This window comes from Oreochromis niloticus, linkage group LG5 (assembly GCF_001858045.2).
Source record: "Oreochromis niloticus isolate F11D_XX linkage group LG5, O_niloticus_UMD_NMBU, whole genome shotgun sequence".
Lineage (NCBI taxonomy): Eukaryota > Metazoa > Chordata > Actinopteri > Cichliformes > Cichlidae > Oreochromis > Oreochromis niloticus.
The window spans coordinates 13,105,692-13,121,784 of NC_031970.2; the positions used below are offsets into that span (position 1 = coordinate 13,105,692).

At 39.2% G+C, this 16,093-nt stretch overlaps 1 protein-coding gene across 6 annotated transcripts in view; it reads right to left on the minus strand.

The window, feature by feature from the left end:
* Nucleotides 1–16,093, minus strand: part of ripor3 (RIPOR family member 3) — a 57,005-nt gene that overhangs the window by 11,698 nt on the left and 29,214 nt on the right. For 3 of the 6 annotated variants that reach the window (XM_005469708.4, XM_019359136.2, XM_005469707.4), the window contains 13 exons: nt 14,532–14,630; nt 10,714–10,869; nt 10,135–10,213; nt 10,012–10,035; nt 9,827–9,880; nt 9,337–9,486; nt 5,874–5,937; nt 5,670–5,713; nt 4,660–4,785; nt 4,285–4,430; nt 2,639–2,765; nt 2,228–2,388; nt 1,693–1,929 (listed from right to left, as the gene is read on the minus strand). In XM_005469708.4, coding sequence (XP_005469765.1) covers nt 1,693–1,929; nt 2,228–2,388; nt 2,639–2,765; nt 4,285–4,430; nt 4,660–4,785; nt 5,670–5,713; nt 5,874–5,937; nt 9,337–9,486; nt 9,827–9,880; nt 10,012–10,035; nt 10,135–10,213; nt 10,714–10,869; nt 14,532–14,629 — 1,466 coding nt within the window. In that variant the 5' untranslated portion in view covers nt 14,630. Of the gene's footprint in view, nt 1–1,692; nt 1,930–2,227; nt 2,389–2,638; nt 2,766–4,284; nt 4,431–4,659; nt 4,786–5,669; nt 5,714–5,873; nt 5,938–9,336; nt 9,487–9,826; nt 9,881–10,011; nt 10,036–10,134; nt 10,214–10,713; nt 10,870–14,531; nt 14,631–15,709; nt 15,881–16,093 lie in introns of those variants that run through there. The other 3 variants (XM_003447694.5, XM_025907158.1, XM_005469709.4) reach the window with 3 other exon arrangements.

A 16,093-nucleotide genomic window follows, 5' to 3' on the forward strand; every position in this document is an offset into this window, starting at 1 on the left:
AACATCTCCACATTCACAAATATACATTTCTGACATTCAAAAACAAAACAAAAACAAATCAGCGACCAATATAGCCACCTTTCTTTGCAAGGACACTCAAAAGCCTGCCATCCATGGATTCTGTCAGTGTTTTGATCTGTTCACCATCAACATTGCGTGCAGCAGCAACCACAGCCTCCCAGACACTGTTCAGAGAGGTGTACTGTTTTCCCTCCTTGTAAATCTCACATTTGATGATGGACCACAGGTTCTCAATGGGGTTCAGATCAGGTGAACAAGGAGGCCATGTCATTAGTTTTTCTTCTTTTATACCCTTTCTTGCCAGCCACGCTGTGGAGTACTTGGACGCGTGTGATGGAGCATTGTCCTGCATGAAAATCATGTTTTTCTTGAAGGATGCAGACTTCTTCCTGTACCACTGCTTGAAGAAGGTGTCTTCCAGAAACTGGCAGTAGGACTGGGAGTTGAGCTTGACTCCATCCTCAACCCGAAAAGGCCCCACAAGCTCATCTTTGATGATACCAGCCCAAACCAGTACTCCACCTCCACCTTGCTGGCGTCTGAGTGGGACTGGAGCTCTCTGCCCTTTACCAATCCAGCCACGGGCCCATCCATCTGGCCCATCAAGACTCACTCTCATTTCATCAGTCCATAAAACCTTAGAAAAATCAGGCTTGAGATATTTCTTGGCCCAGTCTTGACGTTTCAGCTTGTGTGTCTTGTTCAGTGGTGGTCGTCTTTCAGCCTTTCTTACCTTGGCCATGTCTCTGAGTATTGCACACCTTGTGCTTTTGGGCACTCCAGTGATGTTGCAGCTCTGAAATATGGCCAAACTGGTGGCAAGTGGCATCTTGGCAGCTGCACGCTTGACTTTTCTCAGTTCATGGGCAGTTATTTTGCGCCTTGGTTTTTCCACACGCTTCTTGCGACCCTGTTGACTATTTTGAATGAAACGCTTGATTGTTCGATGATCACGCTTCAGAAGCTTTGCAATTTTAAGACTGCTGCATCCCTCTGCAAGATATCTCACTGTTTTTGACTTTTCTGAGCCTGTCAAGTCCTTCTTTTGACCCATTTTGCCAAAGGAAAGGAAATTGCCTAATAATTATGCACACCTGATATAGGGTGTTGATGTCATTAGACCACACCCCTTCTCAGTACAGAGATGCACATCACCTAATATGCTTAATTGGTAGTAGGCTTTCGAGCCTATACAGCTTGGAGTGAGACAACATGCATGAAGAGGATGATGTTGACAAAATACTCATTTGCCTAATAATTCTGCACTCCCTGTACTTTAAATTTGAAGCTTTAACAAGTATTATCAATAAAAAAAGTATTGACTCAACAAAGAGATTCATCTCAAATTGTGGGGTTTTGCATCTTTAAAATAGTTGTTTTTTTTTACTTGTAAGTTAAATATTGTATCCTGTATGGTAACTTCCTGTTTGGCTTTAGGCTTAGATATATCTTGTTGTTGTACTTCCTGCCTTTGCTCCGTTTCCTCCTCACCTTCTGGTTGTCTCACAATCATTATATATCATTTTCCCCTCCATCTCAGTTACATGCCGTTTCACCCCTGTAGTCGTGGCCTGTATTCCTTGAATTGCTTTTCACATGTGAGCAATTCTTTGCTTCTGGGAACCAATAAAAACACATTTAAACATTGTATTCTCTTGAGTGAATCCTCACCTCTGTAAGGTCATAAGGGAGTCTGTTTTACTTTCTTCTGGTACGGATGGACTCTCTAACACAACTCCCCACTCCTCCTTCTCCTCATCTACCTTCTTGTCCACCCTCTTCTTCGTCTCTGACTCCTCAGTTGAGATCTCCAGGGATTCTTCTTCTCCGAGCGACAGCTGAGTCCGACTTCCTCCCAGACTGGTGTCTCGACTTGGGCTGAAAGGGTAGCTGTGCGCCCTTGAGAGACTGTGGACAGTTGACCAGAAAGCAGTCATGACTAACTTGGATAGATGCTGGATAATTCCACCACATTCAAATAAAACGGTGTAATAAAGCACAAGGCCAGAATGGTTGCACTAACTTCTTACGCTTATTACTTATATCTAAAATAAGGTTTTTTATTCTGTACAGCAACAAGCCAAAAATGCTGCTAAACACTGCTTTATAGCTGATGAATACAAAACAGTTAATATTCCTAACACGTATTGTCTCTGTAGCCACTGTGCTCCCTTCATTTGAACCCTTTTAACTTCACACGTCATACCTCGGGATGTATGGGCTCTGAGGACTGTGGCTTGATGCGATGGAGGTGTTTGAAGGGTTGGAGAGGTAGCTGAGCAGAGACATTCCTCCTCTGTTGGGATGACTTTTGGGCACCAGAGATGGAAGAGAACCTTCCTGATCCCGCAGCTCACGCACCATAGACTGAAAAAAGTAATAGGATAAACAGTCTTCTGAGTGTGCTATGAATTTGAGTTATTTACATAAAAATGCAAGCAAAACTTAGGATATACTTGATTGGTAATATCACAATAAACAAACTTGGCAATATAACAAAACAGGGAATAAAAACAGAACTGACATGAAAAGGTTGATGCTGAATCCTGCTACCAGTACATGTGCTTTGCATTAATAAAACCCCTGAGTGCGTGCATGTGTGTGCACATATACGTACAATAAAGTATTTCTCAGTGAAGGAGGGGGTACTCGGTGCCGTCCAGCTGTACACTGAACTCTTTCTGCTGGACACTGACTGCTTGTTTCCAGACAGCGGCCTCAGCTTCTCAGTGCCGTCAAATGGACTGCAGGTGTTAGCACACAGAAAGTTATACACTGCACAACAAACTGTATGATATGCATTGTATAAACATATGTTTTTATCTATTTGGTATCAAACTGGTCGTGATCATTAGCCATCTGTTTAATGAGTTACTTTTCAGAGTTTTGCAAAGTTTTATGCTGTTGCGGCCTTTTTGGTTACCTTTCCTCACATCTAGAAACATTTCACAAAGTGAAGAGCTAACTGCTACTGTAATTTTCATGGCCTGTTTTATTTAGAGAAAATGATTATTAGTGAGTGGTTTCCTCAAAAAGTGCAGTGCTTCTCAAGTTGATATGATAATATGCTAAAGCTATGATTCTGACTTTTATTTTACAAAAATCGTAATCATTAACAATCAAAAAGATCTGATTAAAAAAAAGTGATTTGGAGCATGAATGGTTTTTATTTTAAAAAAACATTCTGCTTGCTAAAAATCTTTTCTCTTCTTAATCTGGGCTTTCAATGAATCATTTTCTTTCCATCTTTTTGCATTTGCTGAACCCATTTTTTCACATTAAATACATTTTATATGCATAAGAGAAACGAAGGGAAATCAGTGAAATGTTACTTATTTATTAGCTTAACAGAAGTGCATAGTGGGCGTATGTGTGCGTATGGCCACAGCAGCCTTTTGTTTAGCTTTGGTTTTGTGTGTGTGTGTGTGTGTGTGTGTGTGTGTGTGTGTGTGTCTGGCAGCCTTGTGCAGCTTTGTGTGATTTTTCCATCTCTCCAGGGGGAGGATCTGTGAAACGTCCTCCACCTGGCCCCTCTAAAGCCTGAAATGTGATCTGTCATGGTGCAAGGGCACAGCGGAGTGCGTGTGCGTGTGTTACTATGTATGTGTGTGTGAGTAAAATTCATTTTGTATTCAATCAGCTGCTCAGCAACAGCTGGCTCAGGTTAGAGGTGCAGCAAAGACTGAGGCTGAGAATGAAGAAAACAGCAGCTACAGCTTCAGCAGGACGAGTGGATGTGAATCTGTAACATCATTTGTTGTCGCTTGCTTTGTTCTATTTGATATTTTCTCTGGTTCTACAGCTGTGAGCATCTGGAAAAGTAACTATTTTTAAAAAAAGTCTGAAATTTAAAAAAAAAAAAAAGAAAGATAGAAAGAAAGTAATTACGGTTTCTGAGAAATAAATGGAAAAAACATGATTTGTTATCCAGTAGTAAAATCTGTCATCTCTTCATTCAACCTTTCACTGACAAAAGGAACGTTTCTGATGCGGTCGCATGGACCAGCTGCACTTATCATTCATGTGTCTCATGGAACATGATATCTACACCAGCAGCAGGACAAAAAGTGGAGTCATGATGGAGAGGTCAGGAAAAAAGTTCAGCTAAAACTTTCATATTTTTAATGCTACAGATTAAAATTTCTTACACAGCTGCCAACACCTAGTCCCTCAATCTGTCATCCAATTATTCTCATTTCCTTTTTGGAATTTTGGTTATTCCCACTGTTTTCATGTGTGTGTGTAAGAAGTCTGCATTCGTACTTCCAGGTCACTTCCAGCTGCAGTTTGATGGTTCCCAACTCTGTGATGTCCACCAGCATCACCTGAGGCCTTGCCACAAAGAAGTCTGCGCTTGCACACGTTACCGTGCCAACCAGCAGCCAGCTCAAACCCTTTGCTTCCGTCACCTAAAACAAAGGATGCCATTGGTTAAAGATACACACAGAAAGTTTTTTTTCCTCTACACAAACAGTAAAACAAACACAGAGTGGAAAGAAATTACAGCCCAAAGGAATACAGGTCACTGTAACGGCAAAATTCCTAAAAGGACAAAAAAGATGAAGTATTCAAATTTCTTGAATAAAGATATGCAATAGGTGTTTACACTGCTGTACACCTGCAGACATGTCCGCTTACCTTTATCTCAAAGTTGTGGTGAATGTGTGGGAGGAAGACCATCTCCTCTTCATCCCATGACTGACTATCATCCGATTCAATCCTCCCTCTGATCTTCCATCGCTGGCGGCCCAGTCGTACCAACACCTGTCAATGTGACATCATTAAGACACGACGTCATCATCCAGAAACCATAAAACACCAACCAAGTCAGTAATTTTGGTCTAAAAGTCCAAAGGTTCAGTGCACAGTTTTTTTTTGTTTTTTTTCCTGACCGTGCAGGTAGTTTGTGGAGGATTTATGACAAATTTGGCACATTATAGTTTGAAATGTTAATTTAAATACAAGTACAAATAAAAATACAAATACAAAGTACAAACAAACAAAAAGAACCTAAGTGATAGTTGTTGCATTTCAGATTAAATTGATTAGATCTTCATGGCATTATTTTTAAAATATGTTTGCTTTATTTTTTCAATTTCTTAAACTTTTGCACAGCAAAAATAAATGAACTCATAAAGAGAATAAAGTTTTTTTGAAATGTCAAAACATCCTTTAATTATCTTTTAAATAATGTTTTTTTTGGTACTTTTGGGGACTCCAAAGTTAAATTTCTGGATGAAACCCAGAAGTTGTAGAAAAAAATATTATGTTGACATTATTGTTGGTTGGTGTTCTCAGGACAGAGATTCAGATTTCAAAATGATTCAATTCTATCTTAGTCTACTTCATAAATGTTGTACTTTTTAAGCCTAAATATATTTAACTTACGAAATATATGAGCAGTTTAGAAAACGTCATTAAGTCACTTGTATGTATGTATCTGTTTACATTTTTCAGAAATCTAAATCAGGCTGCTGATGATAATCATCAACACTAAAAGAACCTTCAGCTGTACATTTAAAACATAAAAAGTAAAAGCTGGATTGTAGGGACGAGACAGTAGATGGTGTTTCTTTCACTTGTCCTGCACATTAAGTTATTTGCATGCAAATGCTGAAAATTCTTGGTTTTTAAATAGAAAATCCAACCTCGTACTGGTCTCCTGGACAAAGTCGAGCGAATCCGATGAGACCTGCAGTGAAAGCAGACGTTAGATGTCTGGGAGATAGTGTGTCACTGATAACCTGTAAATTGCTCGGGGCTCTCAAGGCAGCGTGTGTGTGTGTGTGTGTGTGTGTGTGTGTGTGTGTGTGTGTGTGTGTGTGTGTGTGTGTGTGTGTGTGTGTTCGCACCCTTCATTTTGATGTGTAGCTCTCCGAGCAGGATTTCTAACTCTCCTTCCATTGTTGACATGTCCTGCAGAGAGGTGTAAACACACAGAGAAAAAAAAAAAGATCTTCTCTAACAGTTCTTTGTCTATTTTCTCAGGAGACTGCATGATTCACAGTTCATCAGGTTATGGTTCAGCTTTCCAAGTCATCCACTCCCTGAAACCTGGTCTAGCTGTTTTAGCCCCCCCTGCCTTACCTTTTGATTTGCTGTTCCTCACAAACAGAAGGTTTGACTGTGCTCACAGCCAGAGCTGCGCGCTGGAAACGACCATTTTAAGGATAGCCAATATTTATTTCAGCAGTAAAAGCCAAAAGCAAATCTCTTTAAAATCTTTGGAAAGGTTTATGCACTTCTTTACTAAGAAATAACCATCAGTAATCCTCAGTATCTTTTTACTCTTAACATCTAACACAGGCGATCTGTCCAGAGGTAAAAATATCTCACTTCTTTTGTTTTTTTTCCAATTCTTTTTAAATATATCTCAGTAAAGTTTACACACTTTGCAACATGCAAACAGAACACCATAAATGACCTGGTTTTTGTACAGCACTTTTCTGTTCTACTGGAGCAGTCAAAGCGTTTTATACAACATGGCTCACTCACACCCATTCATTCAATCACTTTTTCACACTCCATTGAACGCATCACAGAGCAACTTGGTGTTCAGTATCTTGCCCAGGGATACTTTTGCTGCAGATTGGAGCAGCCAGGAATCAAACTACTGATTAGTAGAGGACCTGCTCTACCTCCTGAGCTTAAGCCAGCCAAACACTATGTAGCTCAATATTTAATACATGATGAAAAACACAATTTAATGTAGGCATGCATGCATGCAAATGAATTTTCTTATATAAATAAATATAATAATTACATTAAATTTTATTCTCATCTGTGTCTCCATCTGTCTAGCTTCCATTTATAAATTATTAACCACAGTTACAGTAGCAATGAATTATGTCTAAGAAAGGGAAGAAACAAAATGTAAAAGAAACAGTGACCCCAGTAAACATCAGTGCGCTCATTTAATGATTTATTCTGGCTCTCTCTATGGAAACTTTTAAATGATTATTATGCTTTTGCATTTTAATGCTGACTTTCTGGCTATACTGGACTTCACCACAAAGAGCGCAGATGAAGCAGCATGTGTCGAGCAGACTTTTGTCATCTGTGTGGGCTGTAATTGCAGGAGGTCGCACAGCACAGACCAAAACTAAGGACCAAGTGGCCAATTTATCAGTGGTTAAGACTTTATAACATCGTTCCTAATATACATGCATGCCCATATTAAATATGGTCAGTTTTAAATAATGAGGCCAGCATATTTACAAGTAACATGCAACAGATCGTTTACCAGATCTCCATTAATTATGGTCATATTGTTTCTCATGTGTCTGTCTGATTGCATGGTGGGCATGTTTGGATGTTTAAAAGCTGATCAAATGAAGGAAAACCCCAATCACCACAATCCAAACACAACAAGAACCAAAATGTAAAATGTTTATGCCTACACAATCTCACTAATTTCATTTACTATTGTGTTACGCTGCCAAAGAGGCTTCTTTAGAATTGCAAAAAAAATAAAAAAAAATAAAAATTCTACATTGTGTAATTCATTTCTGATATTTAAGAGTTAGTATTGTGCCGGGAATTTTTAGTTCTTGATTTGACTTGAAAAGTGAAGTTACAGAGCTATAACTTCTCTCTTATTTTATTATGGAAACAAGGTCTTCTTAGAAAACAGTGACCTGCATGCAAGCATTGATTACAAGCAGTTTCAGCTTAAGTTTATCATTTAACTCCTTCAATCCACTTAAGATTAAGAAAACTGACTGAAGTTTAAGACAAACACCCAGATTTTTGTAATTGTAATAAAACAACACTTTAGTCTTTCCTATGGGAAGTTGACTTTATCCTTAAAAACACTGTCTTTCTGCTGTTGCATGTTCATCACTCTGTCAAGACCTTATATGCCAGGACAGTAGAAACCTGTGTGTGCAGAAGAACAATTCTTAAGTGGCTGCTGATATTAAAAAGAAAAAACCCTGAAACCTCTTCTACGGCGCTTCTGTTCACCTGTAAAAATCACAATGGCAGATGCAGTAAAACGGTTTGTGATGCTGTGGTGTCCTTTAATACCTACAGTAAAGTATCTTGTTACATCTGAAAACTGTATTTATTATCTCAGCCTCTACTATCAAAGAGAACATGAGAACATTTAACCCAAGAAATTTACATGTTGTGCTAACTGTATTTTGAAATTGACTCCTAAGCACAAGAAGTCCTGAATCATCCCAGAAGTGGGAATGATTTTTACTTTAATAATTTTGTTTTGATGAGGCATCTGTTCCTATAATACCCGCGCATTTGAGTAAGATTGTTGATGATGATGATTATTGGAGAAAAGAACATCAGTGGATGCCTAAGAGCTCCACCATTCGTGTAAAAGATTCTCAGTAAACGAGGTCATTCAGGCTTTCTAGGATTAAATCAAGGTGAGCTTTAAGTTATCACCTCTCATCCAAGTGTTCAGTTCTGAAAAACCTCTTAGCAGAGGTCAGAGAGTTTAACTTTAAAGAAACTTCAGACTCTGAACATCTTTTGTCGATTGCAGGTCAAATAGAAGGAGAAGTAACAACGTACATGCTGTACAGTACATATGCATGCATGCAACCATGTGAACAAACAAATGATGAGCACACCATTCATATATAAGGGTCTGTGTGTGTGTGTGTGTGTGTGTAAGACCAGAGGAGAGTTTAAAAAAAAAAGATGTGACATCAAAAACTCTGAGGGTGAAATGATGAAAAGAAAAAACTGATCACAGGAAAGTAAGAAAAGTTTGTGAGGAGTTGAGAAAAAGAAGATGTGGGCACATGTTTGAAGCTGAATCCATGAAAAAGAGAAACCACAGACAGACAGATCGACAGAGGGCATGAATGAGTCTACAGCTGTCTTTTAATGGTCCTTATCCTGCTGCCGTAACCAGAAAAATTACTGCATATTACTGTCACTCACATGTCAGAATATTTGATTTGGAAACCATTCAAAGGCTTATTTTGCCGCTGCGATCCTCGGACATGATGGATATGTGGTTGCCACTTTGGCTGTGAGTACGTCTCAAAACCAGTCTACAGTTTACAGCTTCTCTCTGGGAGGTTTGATGGCACATGGTAAGCTAGACTGCTGCCTACAGTAAGGTGCCAGAGAGGAAGAATAAATATTATCTGGTGTAAAGCAGTTTCCCAATCTACACACAATGTGCCTACAACATGGACAACTGTCAAAACAAACAAACAAACGAGGCATGAATTCCCTTTTTTGTGCAACATCATCTCCAGCTAGTTTGAACTTTTAGAAGCTTCAAAGATCATATGTGATTTTCCAAAAATACTTTTCCACAATGTCACTGATCACTGATCCTACCTGCAGGCTGTGTCTGTGGTTGCGGTTGAGCTCCAGCAGACTCTCTCTGGAGGCTCTGGTGGACGGGGACAGTGAAAAGGCTCTCTTCATGTTGACCGCTCCCTGACACAATCTCCACTGAATACAATATGTCTCATACAGCTCCTCTACCTGCAGAGGCACGGAACAGATGAAGAGTAACAACATCATCATCAACATTTTTTCCCCTCTTTTACATAAAGGATTAGTGGTGGTTAATCAGTGTGCAGCACAAAGTGTCTCCCTGTGTGACGGGGGTGGCTCATCTGTTTGTTTTTAAAAGCTTTTGAGTAATAGTTTAGTGAATTCATACCATAAAAATACATCTGAGTAAGGTAAGTTAAACTGACAGAAAGATAATCACCAGGCTTGCATGGAGTTAGACTCTTTTCTACAAAACAAAGGCTCGAGTATATTTTTCATCAACCTCAACTACAGCCGAGAAAAACCAGTCGAAAATCCAAAATTTTACCTTACTGATTTGAAATTCTAATCGTCGTATATATCTCTCCAAAGATCTGATCTCCTGTAAAAGCAAACAGAAAAAACATAATGAATTTTCAAACCTTGAGAAACGTTTCTTATCACTTATCCATCCATATTAAATAACTTAAAATAAGATCTTGTTTAAAAGGAAAAAAAATGAAAACAGATTACCTTCTCCAGATCATAAAGAAAGGCCTGAAAATACAGAAAAGTATCATTATGATCAGTGCTGTTGTCATCACCAGGCGCACACACTTTTATACACACAGACTTTTTTCCTCTCCCCCTCCTCACCAGTCTCGAGTTTCTTTTAGTCTCTCTCTGCTGTGAAGACAGGAAGTCCATCTCAGCTTGGTGACCCTCCAGGTAGTCCCTGAGGAGAGAAACACGCAATTAAAAGTAACATTTTATGAAGATGAACAAACTTTACCTGCCAGATATCAGCTGAGAAATTCCAGGTCGGGACTACCAAACATCTACTGTATGTAGCAGCACATGTGAAAAGTACACCTACATTTACTGACAGCGTAAAACAAAAATCTAAAATTATAAAATATTCTTTGCAAAAATTAAACTGAATATCAAAAATTGACCAATTTTACTCTGTTAAAGGATCATTAATCATAAATGTGACTGCCTCCTATTTATCTTGTGGACTTTTGAAGGGTCAAACCACAGATTTAGAACCACTCAAGTAACTAAATGTAAAGAGGTGGAAACAGGCCTCGCCCTGACCAGCTGCAACACTAAAATACTACAGAGACATGGACTAGTCTAGTATTATAGCACTGATAATTTCTGGGTACTTCACTGCCTGCTTGTAGTTTAATGTTTAGTGGGATACTTGTTTAAGTTCAGTAGTACTACACATACTTGAGTCCTTTGCGTAGTGCCTGAAAAACCCTGTCGACTTGCTCCGGCTGCAGAGACCAGATAGCGCCTGAACTTCTGCGGGGGGAGACGGGCGCCCTGCTCGCTTTATTTCCTGTCATGGCTTTGACGCGAAGAGAGTTACGAACAGAAGACGTTCTAAAAACAGAGAAAGTGAATGAATAGTCATAACATTTTTACAGGGTAAATCAGAATCTGTAGTTACATAAATTATTATCAACAAAGAGCTTGTTGGAGGTTTTTTTTTTATTTTATATTCCTACCTCTATATTTTCAACTGTGTTCATTAGTATAACCTGTCCCCATGTAGTTCCCTGTATATTAACAGTCCTGTCTTTGGCCCAAATCTAATCCAGCCCCTACAATCCACATTAGGTGTGGATCCCAAGCAGGTAGCCTTTAGTGGAACTGTGTTATAAGGCCCTCCAGCAAAAAGTCTGGACCAGTGTAGGTTTACCACCTGTTTTTTGTCTGATAAGAAGGAAACTCCACACACTCAGATGTGGTCCATATGATTCAGGACTGTCTGTGCAATAAATAAAATGTCAAGTTTGTGCATGACCATGAACATGGTAACAAGAAAACACACTCACTTTCAAGTCTAAGGTTTTTACATATCAGGACATAATAAATAGTAATCTTAGCCGGTCTTAGAATTATGTAAATACAAGCCTTAAAGCATGACATATTACACCTTGTCATTATTTATTTAACAAAAACTTAGCCAAAATGGACGCAGCAGTGTGTGAAAAAGGACACCCTTACAGGTTGCATAGGAATTAGGAGGTTAAGTAGTGATCCAAGTGTGAGTGAATACAATGCCAGGGAGGATAGATCAACACTGATCTTAAATAAGAAGCAACTGTTTCAGTCCATCAGTTTGGAAAAGGATGAAGTCTATTTCCAAAAACTTTGAGGTTCATCATTCTACTGTGAGAAAGAAAACATTTGAGACAGCTCCCAGGAATGGATGTCCCAGTAAATTCACCCCAAAGTCAGACCGTGCAATGCTCAGGGAAGCGCTAGGTTAACATAGCTTTGCAAAGCTGCATCCGAACCAATCACAGAGACATCAGGATCAATGTTCTTTGGATAGATGTGACTAAAAGAGATGTTTGGCCATAATCCACAGCACCATGATTAGCAAAAACCAAATACAGCATATCAGCGCAACCGCTTCATACTAACAATCGGGCACAGTGATGGACAGTGGATGGTTTTGACTTGTTTTCCAGGCAGAGGACCTGCTCATAGTACAGTCTCAAAGTTGACAGCCAAGTCCTCTGTATATTAAACTATTTCAGAGTCAAATGAGGGGCCATTTGTCTCAGGCTAAAGCTTAGCTGAAACAGGGCCATGCAACAGGACAATGACCAAAAGTACAGCAGCAAATCTACAACATAATGACTGGAAGAAAAAAAAAGAATCAAGGTTTAATCCATAATTCAGAAATGAACATATGCTCCCATCCAGCTGACATCTTTCAGGCAGGCTTTCCATGCTTCAGGAAGACAATCGCAAACAAACTGCGTACAGCCCAACAAACAGCATGACTCTGCAGAAGATGATCCTAGGTGCTGAACTGGCCTGCCTGCAGTCTAGACTTTTCACGAACTGAGAACAGATCCACCAGTGTTGAGCAGAAAGAAACATCTATCAGACCAGATGGGCACCATTCCTCTCCACCAGCTGGTCTCAGTTCCCACACATTTATAGACTGTTGTTAAAAGAAGAGGGGATGCTACACAGCGGTAAACATGGCTATTTTTTTATGGTCCAATTTCTCAATTTAAACATTTGATACGTTTGCTGTGCGCTATGGCGAATAAAAAAAAGATTTATGGAGAATCGGATGGGGGATGTGTGTTTAGGATGGAAAAATGTGTGGATGTTTGTGTTGTGTGTTTACAGTATAAACATCCACACACACAGAAGTGGAATGCTGCTTGCTTTTTTTTTTTTAAACACAACATTTTGTTCTCGGCCTCTCTCGGGGGACTGACAGTTTTCATCTGGGTGTTTATCACTTTGTCTTCTTGCACTCGCAAATAACATCTGAAAGTCTGTGGTGCTTTCACTGCCTGCCCATCAGCCGAGAACAGACTTGTCTGAGGGTGAAGGGAATTCCCTTCACACAATATGACGGTTTTTATTTTCTCTCATTCATTGTTTTACTATATGGAGAAAAACAGTTCAACATGATTTATGATTTATAACATGATCACAGTATCAAAGTTAATATCTGTTAAATCTGTATCTGTAAAAGCTACAATTCTTTTTCTTCCCATTTATCCTGACAGCTACAAGACTCAAAACAATTCCTCAGACATTTTTCTCCCAACAAACTTCTGTTTGTTTTGTTTTAGACAGTGGCACGTTTGTCTTTTATAAAGATTCAGACTCAAAGTTTCACTTAATGAAGTCAGTATCTGTACAAGTGAAAAACTCAGGCTTCACACTGCTGACACTTGGGGTTTTTTTACACTTTTTCTACTTAACGTGATCTTCAGCACACTCACTTAACTCACTGAATGTCTAAATTTTATTGATAAACCATTATTTCATAATGCAATGTCAGGCTTTTCCCCCCTGACTGAGGATTTCTTTACATCAATTTATAATGATACAGTGAATGTTGATAATGGCACCACTGGTGTTTCTATAATTCCGTCTGCTGCTTGACATGAAATCTCCCGGGAAAACGAGCTGGCTGCAGGCAGGGAAGAAAATGCGGAGACTCTTCCCAGAGGAGGACGAGACAAGAAGACCAACAGGGAGGTAGAGAGAGACCAAAAGTAAAACAAGCGAGTCCTTAAACAGACTTGTTGTCCTTTGCCACTTTAAGCTGCCTTATTGCTGGCTATTTATCGTTAAACCAAATAAACGCTTACACTGATGAGCTCAACGCATGCTAATAAAGACGAGGCACAAACCAGAGCTGGTTAAAGTGGCCAAACTACTCGTAACATTCACAAAATGTGCACCTGTAGCATCCACTTGCATGTCCTGTCTGTTGTCGTCTCTGTAACCACACCCTTCCCTCAATTTTCCCATCTCTATTCTTACATCTGTGCTTCCTTTCAACAGTTGTGGCTTTCTACTGGCGCTGCAGACACACCTGAAGACAATCGACTAATCGCTTGCTGCATTCAAACACCAGCTCTCCCACCCACCCCTCACCAGATTGCCTTCTCTGCCAGCCTCACCCCGTTTTCTCCCTGTGCTCCACATAGTCTTTCTTCTGATGCCCAGCTACTTCCTTGATCTGTCACTGCATCTTTTGACCTTCCTGCTAAACAGTGTGATTCTCCCAGTATTCTGCTTTAGAGTTCGCCAGTTCAGTAGTTAAATCCTACACATTTAGCAGCACCAATACCTCTACATGACACTTAACAGAGTTTAGACGCCTCTGTGGTCTTCGCTCTTTAAAAAAATAACACTAATTACACACTGTCTGCCCATGATGTGTAGCTACACCACACATTTATTGACTTGTTCCCTGCCAGTCAAACCCAGACAGACACACCCCTGCAGCCAGATGAGAGAAAAGGGAGCATTTCTGATATCTTACCAAAAACCTTTTCTTTTGTTAAATAAAGAGTTGCTAACTTCTTTAAAACTGACATAAATATCCAAGAGTGAGCGAATGTTTTGGACATGCTTTGGAAGATCCACTTAGATAACAGGACCCAATTAGTTCTTATTAGTTGTTTCTTTAAGACTTAACTGTAAACCAGTGTTAGTCGTTATTACACAGATTTCTTTCTTATTGGTTGAAACAATAGAAAAGTGTCATTCACCTTTGTCGACCAGTCAGAGAAGAGAATCCAGTGAAGGAGCGGCTTCTGTGGATCAGGCCTCCATCTGAAGGGGAGTCAAATCGCAGCTTCACTGACATCCTGCAGAGTAAATAAGAGGTGTTTTAGCCAATGAGGAGACACGTGCTAACAAAAGATATCCCAAAGCCTCAAATATTACCACTTCATATTTCCAAGTTAATCCCAAATAATGGTGAGTCACAAAAACAATCACATAAGGTCTACGATACAAGAAATCAACCATACTAATGTTGGACCAGTAGAATTACAACAGAAATGATTAAAAACACGATCAAACCAAACAAGCGACAAGAGCTGAGACCAAACAGACTTTTGCTTGAGAAAGGATCTTTCAATGTTTACTCTTTATATTAGTAATTGGATGTGTAGCATCTGTTAAAGCCAAAAAATTGTATATCTTTAGTCACCTGAATTAAAAAGAAATATTTCCTCCTTTTTCTTTGTTTATTTTAAATTGATGTTCTTTATTTCCACAGTCACTCACGCGAACATTTAAATCAACAAGACCACCCCTACTCTCAGACAATCCAAAACAGGAAACAGAGCACCGACATCTCTGGGACAAATTAACAAAAGAACATCTTGACCCGGACCCACAAATATGTGCACAAACTGCAGATGGAGGATGCTTATATATTCACGACACTCTGAGTATGGCAGCGTTGGTCTGTTGGCTCGCCCACACACTGTAGATTCAGGTTGAACAATCTCAGAAAATGGAAATAAAATCAATAACTCTGAAATTTACAGTGTGCACCATTCAGTATAAGGTTTATGCCACAATGGCGCTAAATTAACATTAGTACATTTTACATGCAATGTTTTATGAAAAAAAGCAGAAAAAAACAATAAAACAATAATTTTGTTTTGGTTAAAATGCCAAATTAGTTTGGTGTTTTTTGCGCTCCTGACAGAAAAATTAGTTTTAGTCATCCAGTGCAACGATGTTTTGCTTGAATCACTGTGAATCAGTGCTTAAAGTCCTGCTGGCTTAAATATGGGTATAAAAACATTCAGTTTTTTACTTGGCTTATAAATAACAATCTTATTTTCTGTGTGTTTTATAAAGTATTTTGTCTTCTTGTTTTTGTGAGAGGTGGTCTAATATAATAGTTAAACAATTAAATGACAAAACGTACCTGTTTTTCCACTATCTGCTATAGAAATGTCTGCTTCTATAGTAGACAGAATAAAAGGACGACCAAAAATGTATAAAAAGCATAAAAAGTATCTTTTCCTCTTTCAGCTGTCTCAATCTGTCGTTAAAGTTTAAAATGATTTTAAACTGGTTATGATGAGGAAAGTGTTCATTCAGTTTTTGTGTTTGCATGAGCTTCACTCTCATTCCCTTTGCTCAGCTGCAGCCACTTTGCTAATGAACCCAGTCAGTGGACATATACACCAAACAGCAGCCTGCAGAGCTGAAAAACGAAGCCAACACTGCAGTGGTCACATTTACAGTTCCTCTAATGGCCACTTGTGACTGGCTCCAAAGGCATAAAAAGCATATTTATACCCTGATA